This window comes from Arvicola amphibius, chromosome 2, assembly GCF_903992535.2.
Source record: "Arvicola amphibius chromosome 2, mArvAmp1.2, whole genome shotgun sequence".
In the NCBI taxonomy this organism is placed as follows: domain Eukaryota; kingdom Metazoa; phylum Chordata; class Mammalia; order Rodentia; family Cricetidae; genus Arvicola; species Arvicola amphibius.
Window position 1 is genome coordinate 134,456,576 of NC_052048.2, and position 17,161 is coordinate 134,473,736.

At 34.8% G+C, this 17,161-nt stretch overlaps 1 protein-coding gene across 1 annotated transcript; it reads right to left on the reverse strand.

Annotated features, from left to right (window-relative positions):
• Positions 1-492: 492 nt before the first annotated feature.
• Positions 493-1,428, reverse strand: LOC119807030 (vomeronasal type-1 receptor 90-like). The gene has a single exon (XM_038319172.1). The coding sequence runs from the start codon at positions 1,408-1,410 to the stop codon at positions 493-495; it is 918 nt and encodes a 305-aa protein (XP_038175100.1). The 5' UTR covers positions 1,411-1,428.
• Positions 1,429-17,161: the final 15,733 nt, after the last annotated feature.

Genomic DNA, 17,161 nt, shown 5'->3' on the forward strand with positions numbered 1-17,161 from the left:
AAAGAGAGTTAAAGCTACAGTAGGATATTTAAATATTTCTTGGTGACTGAGAGTAGATTAAAATCCTGTGAAAAGAATAACACAAAAAGTCAGTATCAGCAAGGAGCTTCCTTTGAGTAACCTCATCATCATTTATGATATAAAGTAAAAAGGAGAGAGTAAGAGAATTCCTGTAGAAATACCAGGACTATACTACTTAGCAACAGAAATGTCACAAGACTGTACTTGTGTAATACCACAAATTTTATTTAAATTATGAAGTATCTTGATTTTTTACTTTAAGTATTAAATAGATTAAGAAAAATCTGTATTTTGGAAAAAATAATTGCAGCCTCACCAGAATGATGCCTTACAACCATCTGTAAGTCCAGTTGAAGGGGGGCCTCCTCTGATCTCTGTGGGCATCAGGAACTCATACATACATATATGTTAATGCAATACTCATACAAATATATAAAAGTAAATTAATCACTTTATTAAAAAGAAGAAAAATTACCCTTTTAAAAAACTCTTGTGACACTTTGACCACAAACTTTTCAGTATATCAATTACTCTGCTATCAGAACTGATTTGTACCAAAGGAGTAATTGTGGGATAGACATTCATCACAAATTTCTGAATGCTCAGGTTGACTGGGTCATACATCCATAACAGGACTGCAGCAGATGAGATGATGAAGTCCACCAAATACATGAACACAAAGAAAACCACCAGCAGCAAGATGGTCTGGGTGGCCTTTTTCTCAGGGGATGAACCTGGGTGGCTGAGGCAGTGAAGATGCTTGCATTGTCTCTGATGTCTGAACAAGAAAATCACCATGTATGCACTTGTGGTCAGCATAACTACTACAAGAAATACATCTCTGGAGGTTGCCATTGTTAAAATCATTACCCTGATGATGTAGTTCATAGGGAAGAGTGAGCAGAATTTAGTAACCTTCATCTGGTTGTTCTCACTAACGTTGGTAAAAGCACCAGCATAGAAGATCTGGCTGCTACTGAATGATAAGTTGAAAGACCAAATAAATAAGAAAGCACAAATCATGTATTTTTTTAGTTTATATTTAAATTTTGCCAACAAAGAGGTACTGGGACTGATAGTGACAGCCTGGAACACACTCAGGAGGCAGGTGACACAGACAGAGAGGCCTCTCATCACCCTATGTATGTAAAAGGTTGTCTTACATTTGAAGTCATTATCAATGTCCAGTGACTCAAATATGTCCCAAAGCCAAATATCCACTCCAGCGAGGACCAGCACTATGTGAATGAAGGCCAATTGACAGGAGATCATGTCCGTGGGCTTAGGTCTGTGACATAGGATTATGAAAATGTAGAAAACAAGGAGAAACATATTGACCAGGGCTCCAAGTCCAGCTTGGAAATTGAGAACATTCTTTAATGAGGACATAAGTATAAAGTGTATTTATTTTACATCATATTAAGAGCATATTTCACATATCTGAAAATAATAGAGTATACATCAGACTTGTGATTCACTGGTCAGTGTGTCTATATCATCATTCAATTGTCCCTACCTATTTTGTTTAAACCTGTCTCTTTAATTTTTGATGTTCCAGTCTGGATATCATCACCCACATTTCTATATACTTCTCCATGTATCTACCTGTGTATGTAGCATACTAGAGATGATAAAGGCATTTACAATCACATCCTACACAGAATGCATAATTTGTGGGCCTGTTATTCACCTAGGGGTCATGCCTTAGACATCCAAACCTATTGATTTACATTTCCTTGTTTAATAGTTAACACCTAAATCAGTAGTGATGAACACAGAATATTAGTCACAATTTTACAAATGAGTAAAACACATTGATCTTGAAAATATTCACAGAAGAAATCCAAAAGCATGAGGTGAGTCAGTCTCATGCTGCATAATTTTAGTATGGTCTATTTAGCAAGTTTCTATGCTTTCAGTCATAATTCTAATTGAAATGCAGTGATAATTCATGATAATCCCATTATTTTAATCATTAAAATGTCCATCTTTGTTCATATTTTCCTGTTTTTACGTTCCTTTTTCTGTGAAATTTTACATCTCCTGGATCAAGAATTAAGAAATAGATAGAGTTGGAGGCCATTATGACATTTCACACCTTATTAATTAATTGTCATTAATTATGGTTATAAATGGTCTTAAATATCTACCTATGCAGTTTGTATTTCATCACCTTTTGAAACACTTCACTTCAGATTAAAAGAACTAAGACCCAGATATCAAGACAAACATTGGTTTTTCTTTTATCGAGGGAGGTGAGAAAATGAGTAATAGTAGGATTCCTTATGAATTTTCTTTTTTTGCCTTATGACTTTTTTAGCCATCCACACTTTTATTTTACCTACCTCCTTCTTCTGTATTTATCTCCCTCCACCTTACCTAAGAACTCCCATTACATTTTCCTATCAGCTCAGTTGTATTCTGCTACTCCCCTACCTCCCGCCCACCTTCTGCTATACTTACTCCTCTTCTCCCCCTCCTAAGGATCTCCCCTTCTCCATTTCCCTCCTGAGATCACTTTTAACCTGCTATGCTTTTTTTAATGCTCCGCACACCACCCCAGTTCTTGTTTGCTCTGGAGTCTGAAGTTACTACAGGCTAGAAGCCTCCAACAAGAGCGAACATGCCACACTAAGACAAACACTATTTTCAACACATTGTGACAAACAAACTTGCCAAAGATGACCAGATAGTTATCCTGTTTTGGAATTTCTTTTAAAAGAGATTCTTTCCCGTGCAGTGAAAATCAAGAGCCCCAGTGTTATACATCATCAATGCACAGACTGTTTTTGAAATTTCAATCAACAGGCTTATCTTTGATGCTTATATTAGTTTTTGGCCTGGGTACCAAATTTTGTCAAATTACTATAATTCAGTATTTTCAAACAGTTTTGTGATAAAGAAATAGAAAAATACTACATTTGTACTCTTGTGAGAAAAGGCGTGCCCAATTAAATTGTAAAGTTCACTTTTATATTCCACACATATAGATGGATGCATGCATCTGTGCTTAGAAATAATAGCAAAGTTAGTGTATGAGCCCAGACTATAACATCCCCATAAATATGACATCATAATTTATACATTTTGTATTTACATTATTTTTGCTCTTAAAAAGCTCAATCTAGTAAAGATGTAGATTCTCAATTGCCAGAGCCAAGCATCTGATTCTCCCACCAGCATACATCTACAGTAGCTGCACAGTGATGTTATGTTTTGTAAATTTCCAGAATACAAGCTGGAAGGTGGCTCAGTAGTTCAAACCACGGTTTACTCTGCAAAGTAACCTGGGTTAGAGTTTCAACAATGACCTGGTGCTCATAACCATCTGTAACTCTAGTGTTGGGAGATCCATTGCCTTTTCTCATTCAGACATGCAAGTGGCACATAGACACACATGCAGGTTAAAAAAACCTCATATGTGTAAAATAAAATAAATAAATCTGAAATATAAATATTAAATAAATATAAATAAATTAATAAGTAAGTAAGTAAACAAACAAACAAATAAATAAATAAATGTCCCATAATAGTAGTTAAGTCAAGCCTTGGTCTCCAAACTTAAAGAATGGTAGACCAATTCCATTTACAAAATTGAAAATGTAGAAATCATATGTGCAAAATAAGCTTCATCAATTATACCTCTATATCAATACAGCACATGTATTATATATAATATAAAAAGATGACACTATCAAGGGAAAGGGAGTAATCTAAATTTTTTCCTTAGCCCAAAGATATGTTCTCCAATGTGCAAATTTCATATACATTGATTTGTAAATATCTATGACTTATGGAAAATCAAGCATCTCCTAAGTCATCATCTTTCTGTAGAGCTCACTCTGGTTGTGATTTAACCAGAAAAGACCATATCTACCATTGATACAAACTGAACTATTAACATATAAATGCAATGAGAAAGGATATTTGTTTTATATAAAAAAATAAATTGCAGTGCTGGGGGCTTTATGTCAGTTCCAGTTGCAACATTTATTTCTAAGTACTAAAACACGAAGTATAGCCATAAACATTCACAATATGCAGAAGCCATCACCATTAAATTGACCCAGACCCAGGGATCAAGCAGTCTTCAGGCAGCTGTCTGAGTAGATGTGCAACAATAAAAACCAAGGCATGCTTATGGATACATAGCTCTACATTCTTACAAAAAAAATCCCTTTCATTATCACAGTACTTGATTTTAGAACAGTCTTGTTTTAAGACTTATGGTGATCTCTGTATTCTCCTTGGTGATTTAATAACAATGAACATAAACCTTATTAGATCAAAAGTATCATTTTCAATTTTAAGTTTGATCATAATTAGTGAGTAATGAACAAAAGCAGTGTGACTACTCAAAGAGAACATAGAGCGATTGTGTGACTTTCAAGTGACAAGATACATGGTGTTGGCTGATGGACTGTCCACTGTCAGCAACGTTAACAAGTCTTCGGGAATCTCCAGAAGATAAAGAAAGACCTTAGCCACTCAAACGAGTTCCATGAGGGGATCTTTATGAAGTACATAATGCCAGCAGGAACATATAGTGACTACTTACTAATATGGTATTAATTCATAGCTATTACATGATATACTTCTATAATAAGAATGCATAAATTAATATTATGAAATTGACTTTAACTCACCTGTCACTGGAAGCACACAGACGCTCCCTAGAACTTTGCAGTCTCACACTTCCGAGCCAGCTCCCCTGCGATGAAGCAGCAGGAGCAGTGTCACTGCGGAGCCTGTGGGGAAGCAGTCAGACCCAGAGCTCGATCACAGGTCACATGGTGTAAGTCTTGGAAAGACGTGAAAATGTTAACTGGAAGTGTGTGTGTGTGTGTGTGTCTATCTGTCTTTGTCTGTGTGTGTATTTGTATTTGAAATGACTACCCGGACTAAGAATAGATCAATAGCATATTGTGTGCTGTGGCTGCTGTCATGAATATATGTACAGCAATTGAATGAAAGAGTTCTATCAAATACATTCATGAAATAAATGAACTTTAAGGAAAATGGAGAATGTGTATCCTTTGTTTATTGTGTGACTTGATCAGGTCAATGAGGGTCCTCCCTAGTGCATCAGTGCAGACTTTTAGTGTGCATTACACAAAACAGATTGAAAATTCTGTAACACTTGCAAATATAAACTCCTGCTTCCATCATTTGGTTTTCATGCTGTTTGTAATCTGTGGCTAACTATTTAACAAGATTCACATAGTTTCTTCCATTTTTAAAAAAAATTTCATAATTGAACATTTTCTGATTTCCCTTGTAATTTTGTTGTATTTGTGTGTGTGTGTGTGTGTGTGTGTGTGTGTGTGTGTGTGTGGTGCTGTCTCGACCTGTAGTTCAGACTGGCTTTAATCAAACTCACAATGCTTGTGTGTTAGCCTTCAAAGTGCTGAGATCATAGCCAAGTACCACCATGTCTGGCTTCACTTTCCTTGAAACCTCCTGTATACATTAGTAAGTGATATTCCAGCAACATAAAAATGGACTCAAGATATTCAGTAGTTAAACTTAAATTTACTTAGTATTTTTTATGAATGTATCTTTTAATGGGCAATTGTATTTCCTAACTATTAGAGGAATCCTTGGGGGAATTTGACTTTAAATAATTTTATACTATTCAGTAATTGAAACACTTTCTCACTAGTAATGAAAAGCTTATTTAAATTTATATTGAATATCAATATAATATAATGAGTATCAATGTTGCAAAGTTCAATTTAGTAGACTTGAAATAGTCATGCAGTATTGGCACATGTCTTTAATCCAAGCACTCAGGAAGTAGAGACAGGTGATCTCCGCAAGTCAGAGGTCAGTCTGGTCTACCAAGTGAGTTCCAGAACAGGCTCCAAAGCTACTGAGAAACCCTGTCTCAAAACAAAGAAACAAAAACCCTTTGAAATATTAAACTTAATTTATTTTAATTAAAACACTCAATATTCAGCTGAAAATTTTCCAGTTTACATTTTTGCAAGGATAACTTTACAAGGATTTAATAAATAAGCGAGGTGAGATTTCCAGACATTTTTTTAAACATGCAGAAAAGATTTGCTTTATTAGAAATCACTGCAATGGAGTAAACAAATATATGTAACTATTTTAAAACTATTTATACAATGTTAAGAGCATCGTGTGTTTTAGTAGGATAAGCTGAAACTTTTCTCAGAATTCTTAAGTTATGCAAACAATGCAACGGAAAATTACTACTATACAGTAAATTAGTTATTTGTTGTATTTTCTGTCTTGTTTCATATAAATAAATGCATGGTAAGTTAACTTGAGAAAACTAGTAAAATGAGAAAAACAAAATGTCATTTAAATGTAATGTAGTATTATAAATGTACTCCTGCAAACAAATAATTGTGTGTTCTCTGATTTTCACCCTCCAGGTTATTTCAGGTGTTTTGTGACAAGAATGGAAAACTAAGACAGTGGGCATTACTATCTGGAACCATGTTCTCAGAATTATTGTAGAACATGTAGGAAAATCCATAGTCAGATGTGTTTGCTAACATATTCCACTTGTGGTCACTTTTTACATATGTACTAGTGTACATTCATTGTAAAATTGAAGGATTTCATGACATTTTGATTCAATATATAATACCCATTGATTGTCCTCACCCTGTTAGCCCCTGTCCCTCTCTCCACACTTCTGCTAGGCTCTGTCCTCTTTCCAATATCTCACTTTCTTCTGTCACACATATTATATAGTCAGAGGTCATAGTAAGTGAAATCTATGTTCCTGTATAAATCTTTACACTGATGTGTTGTGTCTACAAGCATATGTTTCATTTGCTTATGACACAGTGTGGCTCAGAAATAAAATTCTAAACAGAGCATTCTCTAATCAGTTCACTACAGAAAATCCGGATTCACTTACCACCCACTTACAACCCTCACCTTTAGTGAACAGAAAAACAAACATATTCACCTGGCCAGGCCTTTGATAAACACCATGTAGAATGAGGCTCTAAGAAGCAGTTATAAGGAAGAAATGTCATCAGCTCATCTCCCTCTAGAAAAATAATTTTCATGTCATCAGTAGAGGACAGTTCTGACCCTGAATTTGTTAGAAAGTGCCACCATCAAATGGGAAAGTGAACTTTCCTAATTCCAGGAAAACAGTGCAGTAGGAACAGCTGAGCTCTGGATTTCCCATGTGTGAGCTGTTCTCCCCAGGCCCTACACGTCTGTGTACATTAGCCGATCCCAGTCCTTGTGAACAAAACAAAAGTAAAATAAAAATATCCCATTTAAAAGAAGTAGAAAAACATTTTCACTTCCCCAAGGTATCCTCCCTGCTTCCAAAATATTCCTGGTAGCCTCCATACTTACTTGACAGTGGCTGTAGAGTCTCATCTACAAATCAACAGTGCTTTTGCTGAAATTAACAAAATGTCCAACCAGCCACATAACCTTTGACTTACAAAATGTCCTGCTTATCAAATGTGTTGGGGATAAGTATGACATAAAAATTGAGGAAGTGGTCAAACAATGACCAGTTTAGCCTAAAATCCACACCAGAAGAGTAAGCCCACCCCTGACACTGTCTGGAGTACCAGGACCTAGAGACTGGATGGCCCAGAAACCTAGGATAGAACCACACATAGCAAAAGGAAGAATTGTCAATGTAATGATGCCTAATGATGTTCTGCTATGCTCATAGATTTTTGCCTGGCCCAGTTGTCATCAGACAGGATTCATCCAGCAACAGATGCAGACCCACAGCCAAACAATAGGGAAGAAGAAGAAAAAAGAAGAGGAGGAGGCAAAGGGGAAAGGAAGAGGAGAAGTAAGAGGAAGAGGAGGAGGAAGAGGAAGAGGAAGAGACATCTATAGTTAAAAATTGTGATTTGAATTTATTCAAAGGGGAATACTCAAAAATTTTCTACAATATCTAAAATATTCCCTGAAGCAGAGATTGGAAGGTCGCTACACAGGGATTAAGATATGAGGCACACAACAGATGATCTATACTGGATCAGAACTGGGATAGTTTAAATGAAGTCTTGGTAATTTAAACACTTAGTTCCTGGTTGATGATGTTGTACAGTAAGGATTAAGAGGTGTGACCTTTATGAAAGAAGTATGTCACTGGAAGCAGGCTTTGATTGTTTAAGGGCTTATCCTTACTTCCTGTTCTCTCTGCTTCATGCTTGTGATTCCAGAGGTAAACTCTTGGCTTTTTGCTCCTGAACCATGCCTGCCTCTTACCGGCATGCCTCCCTCTCATGATGAACTCTTAACCATGTGAAACCATATGACAAAATAAACCTTTTTTTTGTTTAAAAATAAATAGTGAGAAAGAAAATAAAGAAAATGTTACCTCCCCCAAACCCATTTGTATAAAGTAATCTTTCTTACAGTTGGCACAGATGTGAGGTGGTGTAACTGTATCATAAGCAGATAGGCTGGGGGTGACTGGTAATGTATCTTGTAGCACAATTAATAAAAATTCAGAGACAGATATTGGAGTTCATCCTGAAGGTCAGAAAAGCAAAACAGCCAGTCACTGACTCTTACCTCTACCTCAGTCTGAAATGATGATCTTGCCTCCGGGAATCTCAGAATAAGACTGTGTCTGAGAGCTGTCTCCTCTCATCTTATCTTCCTCTCTAAGACTGGGATTAAAGGTGTACACCACTACTACCTGGTTTATTTGGCAAACTAGTGTGGCTACTGGAATTAAATGTGTGTGTCACCACTCCCTGGTCTGTAAGACTGACTAGTGCGGCTGTTTTATTCTCTGATATGCAAGGAAGCCTTATTTATTAAATACAAATGAAATATCACTACATTTCCCCTTTTGTCTAAAATGAAAAAAAAGCTATAACTAATATAAGAAAACTATATACATTAAGTATAATGACTATATACAATATATACAGACAATAAATACATTGTCAATGTTTAGTCCATTTGCATTTGACAAATTCAGAGAAAATACTCTGTATCTATCCTATCTTGGTGAGTTCACCGTTCTATACCTAATTTACTTTTTATCATAACTTGCTTTCTGATTCAGGTAAACAAGGAAAACTATAGCTAAAACTATTTAGTCTTCAACTCCCTTAGAGACCTAAGATAGAAATAATGTTAACTAAGTAAGCAGGAAGTGTGAGCAAGCAAATTCCAGAACATGGAAGAAATGACAGAAACAGCTGGCTGCCTGGAAAGTCACCCAAAGTTCCTCTGTAATGTTGGGGCATCTATCTCCAGCCAACAGGCCTTCTGTGAAGCAAGATATTCTTTTTCCTTGTTTTGGAAAATGTTTGGCAGTTACTTTCTTCTGTGTCTTACTTGTCCAATTAGGTCAGCAACTGTCAGCAGTCAAGGGAAAGTCTTTTTCTTGCCCAGTGGCTTAACTTTTGCAACAAAGAAAGTCAACCCTATGTGGAGTTTCTCCATTACCTTATCTTAGTTTGGTGGTTCCATGATCAGACATGCTTCAATGTAATAAAAAATTGCCCTATATTACTAAAACATCTTAAATGCCATTATTCTGAACTGTTCTGCAGTGTTTGAAGATGACATTTCTATCTAAAGTATATCTTTGTTTAATCTTGAAAACATACCCAAAGGATGATCAATCATAAAAGGATATGTGTTCAACTATCTTCATAACAGCATTACTGGTAATAAGCAGAACCTGGAAACAACCTAGATTCCCCTCAAGTGAAGAATGGATAAAGAAAATGTGCTACAAATACATAATGGGTTACAACTCAGTGGTAAAAAATGACAAAATTTGCAGGCAAATCGATAGATATTGAAAAAAAAAACAAATTTAGTGAGGTAACCCGGACCCAGAAAGAAACATATAATATCTACTCACTTATAAGTGACTTTTAGACATAAAGCAAAGAAAAGCCTACAGTCCACAATCCCAAAGAACCTAGACAACAAATAGCACCCTAAGAGAGACATATAGTGATCTATATAGGAAGGAGAAAGAGACAAGAACTGCTGGTTAATTGGGAGCTTGGAGGTGACAGTAGAGAGTAGAAGGGAAGAGGAGAGAAAGGGAGGGAAATGGAGAAAAATGTATAGTTTAATTTAAAATAATTGAATTAAAAGTAGTAAAAAAAGAAGAGAAAAGAAGGCATGCCTATTGTGACTACAAGTTTGATGATAATAGGTGACGAATAACTAACATACATTTCGTTATTATCCTAAACACTTTGTAATAATAGCATTTAAAGAATAAAAATTTGCATTGCATTTTTGAATGAGCTATACAGGTACAATACCTTGAACAGGATTAGAAACATATTTATAGTATGCTTTAAAAAATAATCTCAAATTTGTATCGGCATACGTTTGAATCTAATATTTTTGTTTTGATTTTTCCCGACCATTGCCAATAATAACTTCCAACCAACCCCTCTAAACAATGATAAATATCCACATTCCATTGAAAGAGTAAAAACCACCCACCCCACCTTTTGGGAGGGTGGGTATCATATTCTTAAATTTACTTCTCGCTGTCTAGGAGTGGTGGTATATTTAGGGGATTCTGATAAAAAATTTTGGTTAATTGTCAAGTCCTAAGAGAGGTGACCTCATCATTTGTTGTCCCGTCTCTGCAGAATAGGAAACGGAACAGCTTGTCTCAAGTCCTGGCTAGAGGAGTCTACTAGGCTGGAAACTCTCAGCCACTTTGAAATTGTCCCGAGCAGTTTGTAGTCCAAAGCCGATTTTGCTTTGGTGCTATCAGCCAAATGGCATCATATGATCCAGGTGGAGACATTGTTCTGGGGCTGCATCTTCTTCCTGGGGGCTTCAGAGATTACTATAGGAAAATTTATTGTACACTGTGGAAAACTTGAACATTATTTAAATCAAAATGGAAAGTTTGTATTTCGATAGACATATTTTCAAAGAAAGGTGCCACTGAGATAAAAATAGGTATGGGGAGAAGTAGAATTTTTTGACAGTTGAGTTTTGATACCCTTAGTCTGTAGATATTTAATTTCCTTATGTCTCATACCAAGTGACTCTCTTGATATGAGACAGAAACTGAATTTTTCTTTTAATGACAGGCTTGTATTAGAGAAGAAGAACCACAGTTCAAAGACAGCTTTGATTTTTAAGTTAGCTAGAACTACCATAATATTGTGAAGTAAGGAGATATACATGTTTAAGTAGTGAGATTTTACCTTGTAGAGAATATTGGTATCATATGTCAGATATTTCTTTGTTTGCTGAATCTTTGTGGATAGCTATCTTTTCTTCTTTAAGATGTGTCCAAGGTCTCTTGACTTCTCAAAGATGGGTATTTTCTATTTTCCTGCAAAGACAAGAACAGAACCCATTTGAGGTTTCCTGGTAGCTTGTAGGATTGTCACCTCTGTGAATGAGCTGTCATTTCTCTTTATCAAGGGGCTTCTCCTTTCCAAATCTAATCTTGATTAATTTTGATGCTACCCACAGCTTTTCCCATGGAAACATGACAAAACCCCTTCTTGAATGTAACACATCTTCTGGTCTCCATTCTGAGGTCAACACACCCTAGAAGTACACTGGCTGACTTAATTCAGAAGTTTTTTTTTAAATATTGTCCAATGCCTCTCTGCATCTTTTGTTCCTTTATCATTAGCACTAAGAAAATTTGAGGTTAATAAAGCATTATGAAATCTATTTCTAGGGATATTTATTATTTTTGCTTATTTAACATATCATTTATAGTTTGATTTGATCTTTCTGTAACTTCCTGACTTGTAGGATTGTTTGGTATACCTGTGAATATGTTTTATATTATAATGAGCAAAAAATGGTTCCATTTTATTAGAGACATATGCTGGAACATTGCACATTTTTATTTGTCCAGGTATATCCATGATGGCCATAACTTCTAGTAGATTTGTGATTACCAAATCAGCCTTTTCCAAATTCAAGCAGTTTACCTTTAAAAACATGACTAGGTACCAATGGTGTGGTGTACACATTTTAATTTTCTAAATTCTATAGAATGGAATATATCCATCTTCCAGATTTTATTTATTTGAACACCCTTTGGCTTATTTCCTGTAGGTAGTGGTATTTGCTTATGTAAAGAACAAGTATGACATCTCCTTAAAGTCTCATTGGCTTGTTGCCATGTGATGGAAAAGTCCTTTTAAAACCTTTGCTATTGACATTTTTAAAAATAAAATTGTGAAACCATCAGCTCTTTTCCAATCAATAATTGATCAATTTCTGCATCACCTTGTGCTAGAGGACCTGGCAGATCTGTATGGGATTGAATGTGTGTTATGTATGTGGAATGATACCTATTCTTGATTATATCTTGTACCTGAATAAATAATCAAGACAGTTCTGTATTATCTGGTATAAATTCAGTAGTTTAAATATGCAAAACAACTCTTTCTATATATTGTGAATCGATAACTATGTTGAGACATCCTTAAAAATCACTTAGTACCACAAGAATAGCACATAACTCTGTCTTTTGAACAGAATTATAAGGGTTTTGTTCCACATAACTTAAAGTTTTTTTGGCATCTGCATAGAATGTAGGAGCTCCAATTATTGGTGTGTCTCATACAATGCAAAGAAGGATCCAATTAGATCTCAGTATAACTTAAATTCTCTCACTTTTGGGATAGTTGTTAATCTTTCCCCCAAAATTACTACAAGCTGAAGATGGACACTAAAAAGAAATCACCCACTAGCTCAGAATGAGTATAATAAAGGGTTATTTATTTAGGGTATATTTATTTATTTATAAATATTTATTTATTTAGAACCACAGATCACAGTTCTCTGCTTTAATGGGAAACAGCCACTGAATCCAGCAGCTAGAAGAGAGACAGAGCATGCAATTTATGTCAAAATATATAGTATAAGAGGCCGAACACAAGTGGGCTGCTAACTTAAAGGCTACTGGTTGAAGGATTTTCTATAGCACCTCCCCCTTTTATTTAAATAAGAGAGTTCTAAGCCTAATACAAAATTATATACAATAAGAACAAATATCAAATATAAAATTAAAGTTACAATGAACATAAATAATATCAAGCAAGAAACGTGATAAATGTTTCAGTAATTATCATATCCTAAAGAGATTAGTCTTGTATTACAAATAACTTGCCCAAGTGATGAGAGGAAAGTAACTACAACTATGTTGTTTTCAACCCCATCGAAGACCCAATAAGGGAAATAATATTATTTGAGTAAACAGGAAGTGCAATCCAGCAACTTCAAAAATGTGCAACAAATGACAGAGAAAACTGACTACCTGGGCAATCACCCAAAGTCTTATTTTCAACATTGGAGCACTCAACTTTGGCTAATGCCCAGAGTACCTGCCAGACCATTTTCAGAGGCAGGGAATTTTTCAAAACCATCTGATACTCTCTTGGCAAGATTTGAGAGTCTTTTTTCTTGTATCCTTATTGTCCTGTCCAGACATCGTGCATTTTGTCAGTGGTCAATGCATGGGCAGTTCCTTGCCCAAAGGCCAAATTTGCCAAGAAGAAAACAAGCTCCAAGTGGAATATCTTCAGTGCTCTACATTCTCTTGGGAATAGATCAGTGCTGCCAGGAGCAATCATGTCTCACGTCAATAGAAGCCTAAATTATTTAAATGCCATATTCTACAGTTCTTTGAAGTGGTTGAAGATTACCTATCTATGCAGAATACAAACTTTAGGTATCTAAAGAACCTGATTAGTCTAACTATGAGTATAACAAACATAGATGACTATTGAACTATAATTCTTAATACCTATATAACTTAAAGACTAAACTTCATATTAGAATATTAAATAATCTATAAGCAACTGTTCAACAAATAAGGCAATGACCTCAAAATGGAAACAATGTATAAGTATCTTGATCAGAGGGATAAATGTATATTGCAATATGATAAATATATCCTAAACTTGTGTTAATATACAAAATGTTCTAAGCAGAGGTAGAAGCATGCATGCATACAATATGACAAAATAACTTTGCCTAGGTATACAAATACTGTAGATGAAAATAGTAACATATTCAATATAATTTAATCTATACCAATATAAATTGCCTATAAATAATAGCTCACAAGTATTCACTCTATTATTCACTCTTATTATTAGTGTGAGCAAGCTCACACTAATATATCATCCCATCCAATTTCTTTTTTGTTTCAAAGAGACCCTGAGCCTATATAATTTACACACTAACCCCCAGTCCTATACTAATTATAATTAACCTCTAATTGATGTCCTTAACCTTGAGTACAAACTTTGTTGGGTGAGGGGATGTCATATTCTAGAATCACTTCCAGTTGTCATGGGGAAGATGTTCTTTCTATGGAATCCCATGAAAGTAAAATGATATTTAAGTTTCAAGATTACTGTCTAGTGTAATTGCAAATAGTCTCTGAGTATTCTTTAGGGTTTTTTTGAGGTTCCCATTTGGAATTCCAGCCAGAATGTTATAAAAAGTGCACCATTTCAGCAAACCAATTTGGAACTATCTTGAGCAGCTGGTACCCAAAACAATACTGTTATCAGCATCATGATGTCATATTAACCAGGTGGAGTCATTGTTGTGGGGCCCCAATTTCTTCGTGGAAACTTCAAAGATTATTGCAGGAAAATTCATTGTTCATTGTAGAAAAATTAAACATTATTTATACAGACATATATTAAATAAAAAGTACGATAGAGATAAAAATAGGTATGAAAGAAAGTATAATGCTTTCTAAATTTTTTCTTCTTTTTGTCTCATACCAGATGGCTCCTGACAGGAGATAGAAACTCTGAATTTTTCTTTTAAAACCATGCTTGTATTTAGAGAAGGAGAGAGCCATTGTTCAACTCCAAAGCCAGCTTTGATTTTCAAGTGAGTCATGACTGTTATTCTAGTTTATGTTCAGTGATTCTTACCTTCAGACGACCTGTCATAAGTCATAATTCTCTGAGCTTGGTGATCCTATCTGGATAATTATTATTGCCTCTTTAGGCAGCTAGATGTACAGAGACTCTTGACTTTTTGAAGATGAGTATTTTCCTGCAATGACATGAATAGAACTCTGCCTAAACAATTTTGAGGTTTTTTTTTTTTTTCCACCTGTATGGTTGTCACCTTTGTGGATGAGCTATCATTTTTCTTTCTCAAGAGGTTTCTCTTTTTCAAACCAAATCTTTATTAATTTTGATAGTATCCATAGCTTTTCTTCTTCTGTGGAAGCAAGAGTGAAACCCCTTCCCCATGTAGTATATCTCTTCGTTTCCATTGTGAGGTCAACACATCTTTGTAATACACCAGCTGATTTTATTAAAAAGACTTTTCTATTATGCAATATCTCTCTGTTGGTGTTATTCCTTTCTCATTATCATTAAGCAAATTCAAGGTTAACAAAGCATTGTGCAACCTATTTCTGGGGTTATTTTTGTTTTCATCCCTTTCTGTTTGTTTAACATATCCTTTATAGTTCGATTTGAACTTTCTATAACTGCCTGACCTGTAGGGTTTTGGGTATACCTGTAATATGTTTTATATTATAATAAGCAAAAAAACTGTTTCATTTTATTAGAGACATATTCTGGACTATTATCTTTATTTGTGCATTATGTGTGTATTGTATATTTATGTGTCTTTATTTGTGTATTATGATGGGCATAACTTCTAATAAATGTGTGATTACTGAACCAGCCTTTTCTGAGCTCAAAGCAGTTGCCCATTACAAACCCGAACAAGTGTCAATGGTGTGGTGTACATATTTTAATTTTCCAAAATCTGCAAAGAAGAACACATCCATCTGCCAGATTTCATTCTGTTGAGTATCCTTTAGGTTCCTCTCTGGAGATAGTGGTGATTGGTTACAGAAAGAGCAAGTAGGACATTATAATCTCCTTAGCTTATTGCCATGTAATAGAAAACTCTTTCTTCAATCCTTTGCTATTGGCATGATGTCTTATAAAATTCTGAAGCCTTCAACACACTTCCAATCAATAATCAAACAATTTATGCATTATCTTGTGCTAGAGGACCTGGCAGATCCATATGGGATTGAATGTGTGTTATGTTTATGGGACAAAGCCTATTCCTGATTATATCTTGAACCTATATGAATAATGAAGTCAATTCTATATCATCTGGTATAAATTCAGCTGTTTCAATAAGCAAGACATCTCTTTCTGCATATTGTAACTCTGTAACTATATTGAGAGGTTCTTTAAAATCCCTTAGTACCATGAAAATATCATATAATTCTGCCTTTTGAACAAAATGATAAGGGCTTTGTTCCACCATACTTAAATCTTCTGATTTGTAACCTGTCTCTGCTGATTTATTTGCATCAGTATAGAATGCACAGGTTCCAGTTATTGATGTTTCATGTACAATGCTGGGAAGTATCCAAGTAGTTCTCTTTATAAAATCAATTGTATCAGTTTTGGGATAATTGATTTTAATCTCTCCTAAAAAATTAGCACAAGATCTTTGCCAAGGTTCATTTTCTTCTCATAATTTTTTAAATTTCACATGTAGCAAAAGGCACTATAATGTCTGCTGGGTCTATTCCTGCTAGTTGACAAACTCTCAATTTTCATTTAATGATTAATTTAAAAAAATTCACATAAGTTTTTAATTTTTTCTTGGTTTATGTGGTAAAGATACATTCTATGATAATATCTCCCCTTTGCATTAAAATTCCTGAAAGGGATATTCTGGAAGGCAATATGACTAGAATGATATTAAGATTTGGATTCACCCTATCCACATGTGCCTCCTGTAATTTTTCTTCAATGGCAATCAATTCCTTTCAGCTTTATCTGTTAATTCCCTGGGACTATTTAAGTCTCTGTCACCATCTAAGGTTTTGTTTAAATAACTATTAGAACAGCTGTTAACTCAACAGCTGCTTGTAAACTGGAAATATCTCTTAACAGTCTTTGAAATTCATGAAGATTTCATAATCAATCTTCCTAATTTGTGCCTTTTGTATTTTAATTTTCTATAAACCTATTTTATAACCTAGGCAATTGACGGAATCTCCTCTATATTTCAGGAGCAATTTGTAAACCCCATCTTGTCAAAACTTTCTTCACTTTTTCAAACATTCTTTCTAAAGTATCTACATTTGAATACAATAGCAAAATATCATCCATGTAATGGTAAATTGTAG